The following is a 15,947-nucleotide window of genomic DNA, read 5'->3' on the forward strand; positions in this document are numbered from 1 at the left end:
ATTTGGAGCTTGGCCGTCCATAGACGAACTGCTCGATTTAGAAAATAGAGTTTTGCTGCTAAAATGGTTTTCCCTGAAGTAGAATTTCAGACTGGAGGAAGGTATTTCGCAAGGTATGCGTTATTTTATGTAATTAGTGATTTGTCATTTGTAAACTTTCCCCCGTGTTCCTGTATACAAAGTAAACTATTTCTGTGTTACATGTACTACAACGAAAATTGACTTGATTTTGCTGACATTTGAAAGAGACGTCTTTATGCGATTTATGATTAATTCCTTTTGATTACTTTTTTTTTGTTCCTTAAGAGAGTTTACGATTAGCAAATGGTTATGTTTGGTGTTCGGTGTTAGTCTAAAGCGCGTGGAAAATTGAAAGAAATTTGCAATTTTAATTTAATTAATTTGCATAAAAATGCCAAATCACGTGCTCGACAACAAACTGTTTGCCATAACAACAAAATGGCGACCGGGAATACAACACGCTTTCGTCACAAGCGGATTGTATTTATCCAGATGACGATGATCTTTGAGTAAACTGTGAACGCCATGCAGCTAGTGAAGAGATTTAAATTAGTCAATAGCATCAGTGGTCCAAAGACAACACTTTATAATTGAATTTGTATCCATTTTAAATCGTAAGCTTGTTTCACAGGACAGAGGAGTTCGTGATGTCAAGAAACGGAAAGATTCATCCGGCGGTCAGCAATGATTACGCTCATCGCCGTGATGTTATGGAGATGAACAGAGTGAATCACGTAGCGAAGTCAAGGAGAGTATCGACGGATAACTGGCAGAAAATGACTAAAGAAGTCATGGCGGTGTCAAAATGGAAAGATTACATTCGTTCCATGAGGGGATCTCAGAAGGAAAACTCTTCCGGACTGAATAACACCAGAGTGGGACTCTACTCACGATCAGCTTCGGTCAAGGAAAGAGAAACGACTTGTGTACTGGATAGCGATGTGGAGGATTTAGGAAATGAAAGGCTAGCTATGTATGATACGAATGCGTATATGAAACCCATGCCAGCAGTGAATTCAGGAGAACCTATTCATCCTGCACTCGCAGCTAGCAGAGCGATGATTATCTACTTCGCCAAGCTAGCAAGAGCAAGTCTAGAGCAGGAACAAGAGCTTGATTTCGACTTTGTTGAGGGTCTTATTGGAGAAGGCGCCGATATTAACTTTGTTGATCGGCATGGGCAGACCGTGCTGCACGAAGTCGCTCGCATCTGGCACGTGGATGTTGCCAAGTTTATTTTGGAAAACGGCGGTGACGTGAACAAGAAGGATGAGTATGGACGCACACCACTACACCTTGCTGCAGCAGTTGATTACCCTGAAATGGTGGAGTTTCTAGTCAGCAACAAAGGTTAGTTCAAATGGTGTGATTGTCTTATCAATTACTTTTACTTTTAGTAATCAATGGAACAACTTCATTGATCGATATTTAATAGACTTGTTAATTTAATTTGTCTAAGAAACGCGTTGAAGGCTTCACTCAGGCCAACATACTAACTATGGGTCAACTGGCCAGCAGTGTCACTGCTACTTATTTGTATCCCATCACTGGAAGTTGCAAAACGTAGTAAAACTGTGACCACCATGTCTCCCAAAAGGTTACAAAATAACATAGTGCTCATTACTGTGAGGCATAGTGTACTGTTAAGCCCTCGTCAAACCAGAACTCAAGTAGTCGTCAGTTGAACTTGCGTACAGACTTGCGTTGGCTGGCCAAACTGACTCGCAAGTTTACTCGCAAGTGCATGCAAGTTGTCAAAAAAAACCATTTCAATGCTACCTCACATGCTGCAATTCAGTACTTGAAGTTAGCAGCAAAACTTGCGTTGACTTGCATTGGGTGGCCAAACGGTGAAAAACTTGGGTTGACTTGCGTGCAAATTTGAAGTCGACCAGGGTGAACGCAAGTCATTGTAAGTCAACGCAAGCGCGTGCAAATCCTGGCCAAACAGAGACGCAAGTGGACACAAGTTTTCAACTTGCATCTACTTGCATCTCCGTTTGGCCGCCCAGGACTTTAGTAATGATAAGTAGTGATAAGTGGAATGCATGGACTCTGAATTGATTGGTCCAAGATGTTGGCTGGGGATATTCTGTTGTGTTCTTGGGCTAGACACTTCACTCTCACAGTGCCTCTCACCATCAAGGAGTAAAACAGGTTCCAGGGAACTGTCATGGAAACCTGACAGAATGGGTAACCTCCAGAAGTGAGCTAGCATTTAACTCAGGAGGGGAAGGAGGTGGAAGCAATGCATAATCCATAAATTATCCATACCTCCCTCCCGATTTTTCTTAAGTCCCCCCCACCTCTCTGAAAATTCCAATAAAGCTTCATACATTTTCTTTAAAGTTATTCGTCTATGAGACCCCCCACCTGCAGGAAATTCCAATCCCTTTTGTGGGGGAGTATGGACATTCTTTGGAACCAGAAGTAACTCATTTAATTATTGTTGTATTTTCCAACAGCTGACCTTCATGCATGTACAACAGGAGAGCATCAAACACCCACACACTATGCAGCTAAGAATGATGCAGCTAAAGCTCTCAAGGTTCTTCTAAAGCTGGGTGGGAGGATATATGATAGAGACTACAAAGATCGAACTCCTTTGCAAGTTGCAGCTGAGTTAGGTAGGGTCATTTATTGGATTCAACTTCACCTTCACCTATTTCTTTACCTATTTCTATTTCTTGTGTGACTAGTGTCACACAATGGCTCCCTATATATATGTGATTGGAGAGGGGGGGCACTCAAAAAAGGTTTGCGTATACCGGGAGACTCCACCCCAAGGTTCAACCCCTTACCCTTTTACATTTTGAAAGAAAAGGTACCCCTTTCTTCATGACATGACATAACATATACCTAAAACAGGAAGTCTTATTGTCATTTTCATGTAGTATTCAATAAATTAAAATAATATGGCCATAAGGTGCATCTGTTCAAAATATTTTCATTAAAGGCCCTCTTAAATGACGGCTTTCCCTTCCCTTTCATATACCTTAACTTTTGAAATCCTTACCCTTTTAAATACCTGAAGCATGTAAAAGGTACCCCTTTCAGGCAGAGCCTCCCCATATAGGCCATTAGAGGGAGTACCCCCCCCCTCCCTGGGTTTGTGGTATTGTGCTTATAATAATACTCAACTTTTAGTAAGTCTATGATTTTTATTTTCATTAGTTCAGCATGGACAAAGCCAATAATAGACACCTCGAGTAGGCAGAAACTTTCTGTAAGCAGACTCAGTCATTGTCCCAACCACACACAGACACTAAATTTTATTACCCCCCCCCCCCCTCCTTAGGGATGATATTGGACACCTTTTCTGGTCCAATGGGTTTCTAATTAGGGGAGGTTTGATGGTAGCTACATGTACCATTTATATGTAGATCGGGTGTAGTTGGGAGGTTGAGAGGTAAAAAAATTCTCCACCCATTTTGAGGAGCTTTACTGTGCATACATTGTCACTTTCCCCAGCGTTCATTCAAATCATTTTTTATCATTTTTGCACAAGTCCAGTTATAAAAAAACAAAGCTGAAATCATAGCATATCTAACCCACCTGAGGCTTTTGCCGATTCCCGCTTGTAATATATTCAGGGAGTAAACTTTTAAAGAGATAATACTTACAGACCTAGTAACTTAATTTTTATTTCCAGATCGGTCCGAGACAGCCAAATATTTAATAGACCAAGGCGCTCCTGCAGGTGTACAGGACTGTGCAGGCAGCTCAGTAATGTCTTTCATGATCTCCAAGATGCCTCCCGTGGCTAAAGAAGCTTTAGACCAGTTCCACAGCACAGACCGGGGAAACCGTAGACAGTACTTCTACCTCAACCATTTGGAGCCTGCCCTGCCTAACGATAAAGGCAAGTATGATTCGTGTGTCAGATCTCCTCTACACTGCGTCGTGCATTATAAACAAATGGACATTATTATGCATCCGGTGTTTAAACGACTGCTTGATGTGAAGTGGGAACGATTTGGTTGGCGCGGAACAGTTAAGAATATCTGCATACACGCGTTTTTTGTGCTACTTTGGACGGCACTTGGGGTTACGCTTCATGTCGGAGACGCTGATTATTACAACCCACCTAATGTCTACTGGTGGCGCATTGTTTTAGAGACTTTGGCGTGTTTGATGACTTTGTACTTTATTTGCTTGGAATTCTTTGAGATCGGTGCATCGAAAAAGGCGCATCAAAAGTGGAAGAGTTGGAGAATCAGTGAGATTGATAGAGACCTTCAGTTCTGTCACCCGCGATGGCCAGAGGAGAGAAAATACCTTGAAATGGAACGGAAAGAGGTCGTTGATTCGGGAATTTCTTACTTCAATGATTCGTGGAATTATTTTGACTGGGTAACATACGGCTGGATTCTCGGCATAATAGTGACTCGGCTTTTTGCAGTTGTACTTGACAATGACGTGGCACGCTCGCTGCACCCCAAAGTGTTTGCGATCGCGTTGATTTTCATTTGGCTTCGACTGATGAAAGTCTTCCGCGGCTTTACCACATTAGGGCCATTCATTGTCATGATCGGACATATCATTGACGATACTCTCAAGTTTGGATTTCTTTATTTTGAAATTTACGTACCGTATGTCTGTGCGTTCTGGATCATATTTGGAGGCAAAAAGAACGCTGAGATCATGAGAGAAAATGAGCAAGACAGCAGTGGCTGGGAGCACTTTAACGACCTCATGTACTCGGTGTGGCAGTTGACAGTCGTAGGGAATTATCCCTGGGATTCCCTGCTCGTAGTGGATCGACTCATGGCTCAAATTCTCTGTGGAACTTACTTAGGGTTGTCAGCTATTGTGATGTTAAATCTGTTCATTGCTCTCATGTCTGACACGTTTCAGCGTGTTTATGATAACGCCAAGGCGAACGCGGCCATGCAGCGTGCAAGCATGATCCTGAACATGGAGGAGAACATGGGGGATAAGAGTCGAGAGAGACAGAGAAGATACATTCACGAAAAACTCGCTCCAGAGGTAAAGTATCCTATCCCTACTTAATAGAGAAATCATTCAGCCGCTAAACTTTATTTTAACTTGCGTAGAAGGAGAAGAAGTAAGTGTAGTTCCGCACTATGTGTGGCACGCGCGCGTAACCCCTGCCCCAAAACTCGCACTTCTCAGTATGCCCTTACACTTACTTATTTATACGCGAAAAAGATCTCTTTTCCCAGCAATAACTTTTGCGTTCCACTGATGAACCTCTGGGCTTGCCTTTTGGGATCTGAACAGCCTTTACCTTTGAAGGAAATTTACCCAAACGCGTTAACTTTATCGTTGAAAAAATGCCCGCCTTTGCCGTAGTGCGACTGTGCCGCCCGACTTGAATTTTAATTGGTCTTCCTTTTATCACAAGAACTTCAAGCAGTTTGTAACCGTGCGGTTAATGTTTGATCACCTCTTTCAGTTCTTTGGCTAAAAAGGCACGGCGCTGAACAGTGAAAAATCTTTAGAAAAGCAGTCATTTGAGAAACACACAAGTCATGTTTGCGTGAGTCACGGAGTGTGCGTGAATGAATTTCATGCGTGAACATGAATTTCCTTCACCGCGTCATCTCTTGCTTTAAACGACCTGCCTGGCCGGATAAATTCCTGCTTACGCATGCAAATATTTATTTTGTTCCGAATGTTCAATAAAATAAACCCAAACCAGTTCATGAATGGCATTAAAAAGAAGTCCATTTCACGCCAAAATAAAGAGTAGACTAAGTCCATTCCGTCGTATTTCTCCGTTTAGCGTCGTCCGACGATCTTTTGCAAGTATAAGGGACTGGTCAATAAGTATCAGGGGGGGTGGGCCGGAGCAATTGGAAAAGTGGTGGCTCAAAAATTTGTGACCCACCCCTTCCGTCTGGCTCAAAACCGACTAACCCACCCCTGACAGGGGGTTGAAAATTACATGACCCACCCCCTTTGCTAAAAAAAAATCAGGGGACCTATCATTTCTTTATCATCTGTTAGGGGTTGGAGATTTTTTATTTGACTTCAGCTTTTTAAGTGAAATTCCCTACATAGACATTTTCCCTGATGAACACTGCTGTTCCATGTACGTCTTTTTTCCATTTCTTGACACACCAAAGAAGGATGAATTTATCACTTCTCATACTAGCCTTTTGTAAGTTTTCCACATATTTGTGTGTAAAGTCCATGGGGAAATTTAGACACAAACATATGCAAAAAACTGAATCAGTATATGATATTAATTCATAATCAATAAATTATTATATATTGAAGAGTTCATATTTTTATACAGAAATTAATAACATAAATAAAATACAACCACTGTCCATCATTCATATTTGCGAATATTAGCCCGAGGTCTTGACAGTACGGTCCCGAGCAAGCTTGGTTAATAAGAGATTTATTACACGACTAGAAACTTTGTGTAGTGGGAATTGCTACCCGGTAGATGTTGTGGAAAACAATGTGCAGCAGAACTTTTACGCTCGCTATTTATTTCTGTGTTTAAGGTCATTTCATTTTCAAAGCAATAAAAACTCCGAAAAAATCTTGCAAAAAAATCTAGCAAAAATCTTGCGCTAAATCGCGAGGGAATTAGCGCGGGATCATCCGGGACAAAACCCGGTCCGATACTTGGAAAATATCGGCCCTCGCGGGACCGGAAATTAAGTAATCTGATTGACTGATTTAGTTATTAGCCCTCGGACCACCTTAGTTGTGTAATAAAAGAGTTTACTGGTATTTAAAGGCCTAAAGCCCAGCGTGAATCTATGCAGGTTGAAGAGAGTCAGGTAAAACTAATGATATGATTACAAGCCATCTAGGGGGGTCAGGGGGTATGCTCCCCCGGGAAAATTTTATATTTGGGCCTTTTGAAATCGCTAGAAATTCATTTAAAACTGCTTACATGGAGAAATTTATCAATTTTATATACTGATGAATACAACTTTTCTTGGAACTATAACAGTTAAAAGTAAGTGAATAAATAAGATGACCCACCCCCTACGTGTAGATCAAAATTACATAACCCACCCCTTTTCGAGGGCTCAAAAACTGATGACCCACCCCCTTTCTGCTCCGGCCCACCCCCCCCCCCCCCCCCCCCGTGTACTTATTGACCAGTCCCTAAATAGAGCAAACCTGACTGCGTGATTCAGAAGGTAATTCCCCTGGCGCGATGACGTGTATTCCGTGCCTTGACACATTCTTGCTAAGCTTGCAATTTTCGTTTCGATTCCCACTGAAAATAAACTCAAAGCAAAAATTGGAATATTTTCCAATATTCAACATGTTCCGGGTAAATTGTACGACTTGTACTCGCTCCGAGCCAAACGTCTGAATAACACAAAAATAAATATTTGACACAAACAGGACGCAGAGTATTCGTAAATATTTTTAAAATAGGTGAATGTTTATTTTAATATAGCTACAGGCGAGCGATCGCGTGGCATAGGTCTGACGTAGTGCTAGTTTTAAATAGCTTGGACATGTCCAAGCGGTCTTTGGTTTCGCTATGTGATTATTCAGTCCTCTCTTCTGGTAGAACACTCGAATGACACAAAAACATACATTTCCGTCTAAATAGAGAGCAGAGTGTTCATGTTAAACGAGTGATCGCTAGTAAACATCAAACCTTGCGTGACCGTTATCAAGGTGCCGGCTGGGCCGCGGGGCTCTGGAACGATTTACCCATTCTCGTCCCCATAGCCCTTTCGTTTCTCTTAGCCGGCTAGGCCTTGGCACGAGGAAACAAAGGACTCTGGGGACAGAGGATTTCAAGTCCTAGATTCTAGGACTTCCGGTCTTCATGTATGCAGTCATGACGTTTCAAAAGAATGTATGAGAGAGTCGTTACGTTTTCGACTTCCGTTTAGGAATTCTTTGTTCCAAGCAGCCAATCAAAAAAATTCGAATTAATTCAAAAATCCTATGTCCCCAGAGCCCTCCGTTTTCTCGTGCCAAGCCGGCTAAGAGAAACGAAAGGGCTATGGGGACGAGAATGCGATTTACCGACAAAAAAATAAAAACGACAAAAAACGAAAAAAAAAACGCCGGCCAGATTATGAACCGGCTTTGCACGGTTAATTAGGGATGGAACTGAATGGTTTTGGTTCAAATTCATCGCTCAGTCAGAGTGATGACAACTGCAGTTGCTTAAAAACTTATTAAATTTTTATTTTTGATTTGACAGGAAATGTACTACGATGATGACTCCACGCAGCCAGGCTCTGGGACTCTAGAGCGCATGACACATCAGATCAAAGACGTCGTTGATGAGGTTTACGAAATGCTGCAAGGAAAGAGCAATGGGACGGGCAAGACTGACAAGAACCTGGGGCGAGAAATTGAAAGGTAAATACTGAATTAAATACAATACGGTCTATACTTAAACGATCAGAGCGCGAAGCGCCGCGAATCTGCCAAACCAGAAACAAGAAGCGAACGGCTTGAAGAAAATCTAGATAGCGTTGGATACTGCATGAATGCATACTTACCCGCTTAAAGAGAGCTTGTGGTCATGTCTCCTCTTTGGCAGAACAGAAATTGCAATCCAGAAGTGAGTGGTATTAGCAGCCATTTTTTCTGTGGCAGCAGGGCCGTAGCTCGCAAGAGGCAAGACAAGGCAAGTTAGATTATAACCCAAAATTAAAAAAAAAAAATGCGTTGCGGTTGGAAAATAATCCCCAGTTGAACATGAATGATTTTTCTGAAGAAATATTTCCTGAAAAATGCTGAAAAAGTGTCTCAGAGGTTCTCGATTTCAAAATTGTCTTTCCCGGCCCCGCTAGTGGCTCGTGATTGCGACCTCACAACTTTTGCCTCGTCTATGTCAAAGTCTAGTTACGGTCCTGGGTAGCTTATGGTATTGGAAATTGAACGATGAAAAAGATTTGCGATTCCCATTATTTTTATTCTCCCTTCTCGCTCAACTCCCTTCGCTCACTAAAAATGCCGCTAACATGACTGCCTGCGTAGCCAATCATTCGACTGGTGGAGACTACCATCTTTTCTTAGCTTTTGATGCTGATTTTTTTTATCCATAAATAAAATTTTCGGGGTAAACACTATTTCTTAAGAATTCTCTTTGTAATCCTTTGGTGATTTATTTACATCTTTTTTTGCCTTTCTCTACCAGATTACGAAATGACCTCGCAGAAGTATCCAATCGCCATGAGCAGACTGTGAAAGAAATGAGAAACGAAGTGGCAGAAATGAAAGCTCTGTTAATTCGTGTTTTACAGCACGGCTCCGTTCCATCGCTACCCTCTGTAAGATCTCTTCAAGATCAACATCAGTCCCCGGAACATCTAACCACGAACGAGACACGAACTCCTTCAAAACGATCGGCGAGCAATCGGTCACGCCGAAAGAAACATCGGCGACAACTCAGCTACCCGAGTGACGACGAAGTTGATCACGTGAATTACCAGGGATTACCACTGGCCGATGATACTGAAGGCGATTCAAATGAGTTGCCCAGTGTTCGAGTGCTGGTTTCACGAGCTGCGAGTAACAAAAAGAAAAGAGAAGATCACGATCACACTTGATAATACATAGATTAGCATAGAGACAAACACATGCCAAGCTTCAAATAAGAAGCGACAAGGAAGCTGCATAAAGTTGACATTACTGAGTAGGCAGTTGAGTTTCAGAGACAAGTGATCATTATCATCATCCATTTCTCTCCAGAATGTGGAGAGTTGGTCGTAATGTACATGTATAGACTTAATTAACCTAAAGTAAATTCGTGGAAAGGCAAAGCAACTTTAGTGAATACAGCGTAACCTCGAATATAAAGAACATATGCGAGTGAGTACGATAAACAAATTAAATCTGGCGGCCGTTTTGTTTGTCTTTGATCCTAATCACAAATCGAATTGTAAATTCGCCGTGATATCAGTACATACGGATACAGTGCACCTCTTACTCCAGACGTGTTTTAGTGTTGCCCACATAGGTGCACTTAACACTTATGTTGAGAGAAATGTGATCGAGTTGTTATGGGCAGCGTTTTGCTCTTAGACAGAAAATTTTGGTTACTGAAAAGAAAAGAAAATATTCATCACCGTGACGAGTCTCGCGTGTAGCATATTATGGAATATCCCACTTGTCACTTGTATTTTCTTCGTATACACACTCACCTAAAGGCTCGTGTGTATACCGAGAAAATACAAGTGACTCGTGGAATATTCCATAGTACACCACTCGAAAGCGTTGCATAACTAGTATTTAGCATGTTAGATTTTATATTCACAAACATAGTTTATACGCGCTTTATGGTATGCTTATTCCGCCAAGATTACATACGAGGAAATCACACTACTAAGTTATAAATAACAGCGATGTACGTATAAACTACGTACGATATCTAAATAGAAATACATATATTTTTTAAACTAAGTTAATTGTGTAACAAAGGAAATGTTTTCATGTATTTTTTAACCAGGAAAGCATAAAGTTAAAGTTTAAAGGATAGTTGTGTGTATTTATTTTTGCAAACACGAGTATAACCCAAGTGAATTATTTTACCCAAGTAAATTATTTTATTTTTTATTCTTTTAGCGTGTAAAATTACATTAATTTATGGTAGATGTTTTCTGTTGTAGCACTTTGATGGTAATACTATTGGAATTACTATGAGAAATGGTAAAAAAATGAAATAAAAAGGATTTTTAAAGAAAAAGAGGACTTGTTGTCTATTTCTCTCGTGACTACAGGACACAACAGTAGCTAACAGTTTTCGAACGGTAACTTTTCTCTTGGGGTTGGGTGCTTTTCACTATCAGTTTGTATTGCCGTACGTAATACATCCCTTGGAAGTCTTGTAACGCAAAAGATCGGCTGTATTGTGTCGCGGAAAAAACGAAAAAATTACCTTTTCAACTCTTCTTTTTTTTTATAAGAACCTTTTTACCTTTTTTGTTAGAACGTCTAGGCTTTAAGAACATCCTTAGAACATGCCCAAGGCTGAAATTTGGTTAAGAACAAATTTTATTTCCTATTTTTTGTTATTGACATACGAAATGAATACATCTTCATTCAAATCCTGACCAGTAACCAACAATGTCATCACTCATAGTTGGATTGAACATGTACATAAGTTAGGTTAGGAATAAATTAACTGCAATACCACTTTGTTTTTAAAATTTAAAAAATAGAACATTTTAGGCTAAAAATCTTGGAAAAAGTTAAGAACGTTCAGCCTCGGCCGAAAAATGCACACGTTCTTCGTTGGCACAGGTAGCTCGTTCAAACCAGTCTATATATAAAAAAAAGAGTGTATGTAATTATATCGCGGCCGATTATTCAATTTGCAACCAGTTTTTTTTATAAGACCTTATAAGTCTGTCTATTCAGGCTATCCCCAAACAGTCAGTTTTGCACCTCAGCTCCTAGTAAACCAGAAAATAATAATCTTACCGACACCTACCCTACGATCAGACGTTCTTTTTTTGCAGATTAACCAACACCCGACTGAATATAGCCTCTACGCAAAAGCTCTTTCTGCTCTTCACGCGTTCCTTGGGAGGGCGTGATGAGCACAAAGGGCGCCCGCGTAAGAGGCTAGAGTGGGAGCCCAGACAGAGTTAACCTGCAATCAAACGTTCTATTTTCGCGGAGGGAGGGGAAAGAACGCCTGACACAATTACTTGTCAAGTAGTCTGTAAAAGAACGCCTCAGTCGCAGGTTAAGACAGAGCACCCAGGGACGGCGGAGCAGTTTTCCAGGTGGGGGGGGGGAGGGGCTGACTAGTGACTTTAAGTGGGGGGGGCTTAAAAGAGTCTTCTCTTAATAAGTCTTTATTTTTTCGGAAAAAGTGGGGGGGGGGGGCTAAAGCCCCCACCAGCCCCCCCGGCTCCGCCGTCCTTACCCCTTATTCTCTCTGCGCACGTGTACTTGCACGTGCTTTGGGGTCAAGAATGCTTCGCTTGCAAGATATTTAAAATTTCATTTGAAAATTCCACTAATGATGCATGTTCTGCAACGATTCGTGTAGTGTCTCTTATTGGTTTTGAATTTTCAAGACTGTTTACAGCATTTCCACATTTTCTCCATAGTCAGGTGCCCAGGAGTCCAAAATGTGACACCCACGGGCATTTTTGTCTGATTTTTGGCAACATAGCCATTTGTACTAAATCGAGTACGCTGATTTCGAAAATCAATGTTGCCAAGCTTAATTCTTGCGTTAAGATGATGTTTTGATGCATTTGACGTCATGGTCCAAATAAGGAATTTTCTTTCCTTTAGCTATTTTAAGCATAATTCATCCAGAAGTTCGTTTAAAACATTATTAGTATACTGTAAAATGATTTTAAGAATTTGTCTGATAGTTTTTATACCGTTTCTATGAATATCAAGCCGTCTTGTGGGAATTGACCACGCCCTCTCATAAAAAATCACTTTATCACGGGTATAGTGTTAACATTTTGTTTAAAAATGAATGTGAGTCTTGTATTAATAAAAAGTAGTAATTGAATTGCTCCACAAACATCAGCGATGTTTGACATACACCATAACGACTGCTTTTATCCACAAAGAGAGTGGCAAGGAGAGACAGAAGCAAGATAATGAAGCTGAGAATTCTGTACATTCCACACAACAAAATCCGGGTTGTTCTTGTCACGGACAAATGAGACATTGCAAAAAAATGTCTAGAAAGATCTCGTGACTCTAGAAATAAAACAAGATCTTTCGATTGGACAGACTCAGCTTGAACGATTCGTGGAATGGAGGCTACTATCTTCAGACAGAGAGGAAGAACGGGAACGGGAAGAAGGGATGGAAGACAAACTTTCGTGACCCTGTTCGCAAGAATAATCCACCTCTATTTGCCAGCCTTTATGAAGTTAAAAGTGCTGCAACTAGCCGCAAAAAGAGAAAGACTTTAAATTTGCATGGAAACCAGAGTATTCTATGTTGTCTAGTCACGGTGTATGAAGGCAGGCGCGAGATAAACATGCAAGCCATATTGTAGCATCTGAGGTATAATGCCGGTGCCACTGTTTCTCGCAGAAATGAACCCCACAAGTGTGAAACAAGTCAATTTTAGAAGACGTTCTCAGAAGAAAAGGTCAAGTGCCTAGAGTCAGTTTGTTCTTCGATGGCTTCGCCCTGGTGGCAGCATACTAATTATGGTGGCAGCTATTGGCAAACCAAAAAATGCAAATGCTTTCGGTGGGTTTGCGAAATGTTACGTAAACACTGTTTTACGGAAAGGTCCTAGATACCAGAGGATTGATGTGTTACTCGATGGGAGGCACTCCATAAAAGCAACGACAAGAAGTCGACGCTCCGAGAACACGGCGCGGCCTGTGAGCAGAGTCATTGAAGTACGTAAGAGAGGTTCAGTTGCGGCCGATGAAGTGGCGAGCATTTTTGGCACTAGGAGACAACAAAGCGGACTTTGCACGGATTCTCTCAGATGAACTTATCTCGCAGGCACTGACTCTGCAATCGAAGTATATCTGGTGGTTTTTCATACGAAGTGGATTCTGCTCAGATTCTGGCCTAGATGTAGCCTTTTTGAGATCCAGCCAAGAGGAAGCCGATACGAAGTTTGTTCGTTATGCAGTCAGTCATAGCGGGCATGTCGACAACATTATAGTTTCCACTCGAGGCACATACTTGCTGTTACTTCTCCTGGCACATCGATCGCACTAAGCTCTCGTCAACAGTGTGGATATGGGCAGGAACTTCAGAGAATCTAACGTAAATAACTTTAGAGGATGTCTCAGCAAATCTTCCTAATAACTCGTCAAGTTCATTGTTACCATCTCACACCATCACCTGCTGTAACAGCACCTCTTTCATCTGTGGAGAGTTATCACAGAAAAATTTGTTCTTCTCTTCTCGGTCGGCGAAGATGTCCCCAAAGCTGACACCACTACCTCCGCAGAAAACGTTTATTTGTTGAATGTATGAAATCCGATCTGACCACTGGCTATATATGTGCCTCTTCGCTATGAATTTAGATAAACGCATGCCATGTGCACTGGGCTGTGTGGATGCACCAAGACCGACGCTAATTGTTATATCAAACTGCGCTAAAGCGCTTTAAAGAAACTTGTTTAAAAAGCAATATTAGTTCAGTGTTTTTAAAAAAGTTCAGAAGATATATTAAAAATATTTACCGATATTGATTAAAAATATTATAGACAAATTTAAACCTGAAAGCAAGGAGCAATGTTATGATCATTTTAAATTCGTTAATTTTACATGCGTTCAACCAAAGTCTTTATCATGAGCCTATAACAGACAAAGTGCATTGTGAAATAAGTTAGATTCAGCAATATACAAGACAATAAATAAAGTTTTATCTCTAACTAAAACAACGATGATATATTACGACATTAACTATGATGTTATTTTCATTTAGTTTACCACAAAACTTAAACAAAATGCAGAAACAAGGGAAACTCGATATATGAAAATTGTAATGGCGTCATTCTTGATGCTCGCTAGCTCTTAGAGGGGTCATGAATGGTCCCTCAAAATGTCGCAGTGCTCGCAATGCTCGCAAATGCTCGCAAAATTTTAGTAGGTGCTCGTTTGCTCGTGCTCGCACAATTTTACAAGTGCTCGCATGCTCGGTTTTTAGTGAAGTTAGGTTTTTGAAAAGTGCTCGTTGCTCGCAAGGCTAATTTTTGTCAATGCTCGTGCTCGCAAAGAAAGACGCTGTGCTCGCATGCTCGCAAATGCTCGCAAAGACCATTTAATACCCCTTCTTAGCTTCAGCGTGGCACGACGACCATATTTTTCTTTCTTATTGCAACTATAGCGATTTGTTAATACAAATATCGCATTTGTTCTTTGACAAAATAACAAAACTACACCCGTGATAAGGTTCCCGCGATATGGTGAATTTTGTTTAAGAGGGCGTGGTCAATTGTCACTGAAGGGCTTGATTTTCACAGAAACAGCGTAAAAACTCTCAGAAAATTCTTGAAATCATTTTTACAGCACACTAACAATGCTTTAAATGAATTTCTGGATGTATTATGCTTAAAATAGCTAAAGGAAAGAAAATGCCTTATTTGGACCATGACGTCATAATTAAATGCATCAAAACATCATCTTAACGCGAGAATTAAGCTTGGCAACATTGATTTTCGAAATCAGCGTACTCGATTTAGTAAAATTAGCAATGTTGCCAAAAATCAGACAAAAATGCCCGTGGGTGTCACATTTTGGACTCCTGGGCACCTGACATCCTCTTCCCCAGGGCCACGCGTATTTTTTTTAAATGACATGACGTAGTGGCCCTGGTAACGGTAAAAAATATGATTTTTTTGATTGGCTGATAAAAACTGCATGCGTAATTAGGTAAAAAAACGAAACGCTTCTACGCAATTTTGGTTATACTTCCGGTCATCGAAACAATTGAAGATTTGAAAATGTTACCGGAAAGTTTGAAAATGTTACCGGAAAAAGACCGAATAACACTGAGAGTTTGTTGGAATAACGTATTCACGAAGCAGACCCATCTCTTGCAAGGTGTAACTCGGTTGTAGTTTTTATTGCATTAAAAATATTGCAAACATTTGCACCATCAACTTAGCTTATACAAGATATACACACTAAATGGAGTTCATGAATACATGAAGACTTTGAAATTCAATGTGATATTTCTTACCGCTGCTCAATAGAATGATACCTCGACGATCAGCGGCTTTTTTGGTTCTGAATTTTCTACAATACCTCCGCATGGCCATATCTGATGATATCCACGACTCCATGTACACTAAAACTCCAATTCCTCTGGATTCTAACTTTTCTATCTGCCGTCAGATAATATTGCGTGTAGAGACGACACAACAACATCAACACATCTATCAGCCATGCAATTCAATGAGTTCCAAACGAATCGAATTGTGTAAGTTAAAATATCAACGACTTGAATTGCCAAAACCAGCTTTCAAAATTCGCTTTCTTCTCGTCTCAGTCAGCCCCAG

The 15,947-nt window shown here is 40.7% G+C and overlaps 1 protein-coding gene and 1 long non-coding RNA gene across 2 annotated transcripts in view; one reads left to right on the forward strand and one right to left on the reverse strand.

Moving 5' to 3' along the window:
• Nucleotides 1-15,947, reverse strand: part of LOC144646806 (uncharacterized) — a 153,586-nt gene that overhangs the window by 109,735 nt on the left and 27,904 nt on the right. The window lies entirely within an intron of this gene.
• LOC144646738 (uncharacterized) lies at nucleotides 467-10,654 on the forward strand. Its single transcript, XM_078506421.1, has 5 exons — nucleotides 467-1,371; nucleotides 2,487-2,648; nucleotides 3,674-5,010; nucleotides 8,186-8,346; nucleotides 9,131-10,654. Exons 1-5 carry the CDS (start codon nucleotides 669-671, stop codon nucleotides 9,540-9,542), a joined length of 2,775 nt encoding a protein of 924 aa, XP_078362547.1. The 5' UTR covers nucleotides 467-668; the 3' UTR covers nucleotides 9,543-10,654.

Source organism: Oculina patagonica, chromosome 3 (assembly GCF_052425735.1).
Source record: "Oculina patagonica isolate OP01 chromosome 3, crgOcupat, whole genome shotgun sequence".
Taxonomy (NCBI): domain Eukaryota; kingdom Metazoa; phylum Cnidaria; class Anthozoa; order Scleractinia; family Oculinidae; genus Oculina; species Oculina patagonica.

Coding starts and splice junctions, on each gene's coding strand:
- LOC144646738 (XM_078506421.1), top strand. CDS start 669: ATGTCAAGAAACGGAAAGATTCATCCGGCGGTCAGCAATGATTACGCT. Junction 1,372..2,486: donor GTTTCTAGTCAGCAACAAAG/GTTAGTTCAAAT, acceptor ATTTTCCAACAG/CTGACCTTCATGCATGTACA. Junction 8,347..9,130: donor CTGGGGCGAGAAATTGAAAG/GTAAATACTGAA, acceptor TTTCTCTACCAG/ATTACGAAATGACCTCGCAG.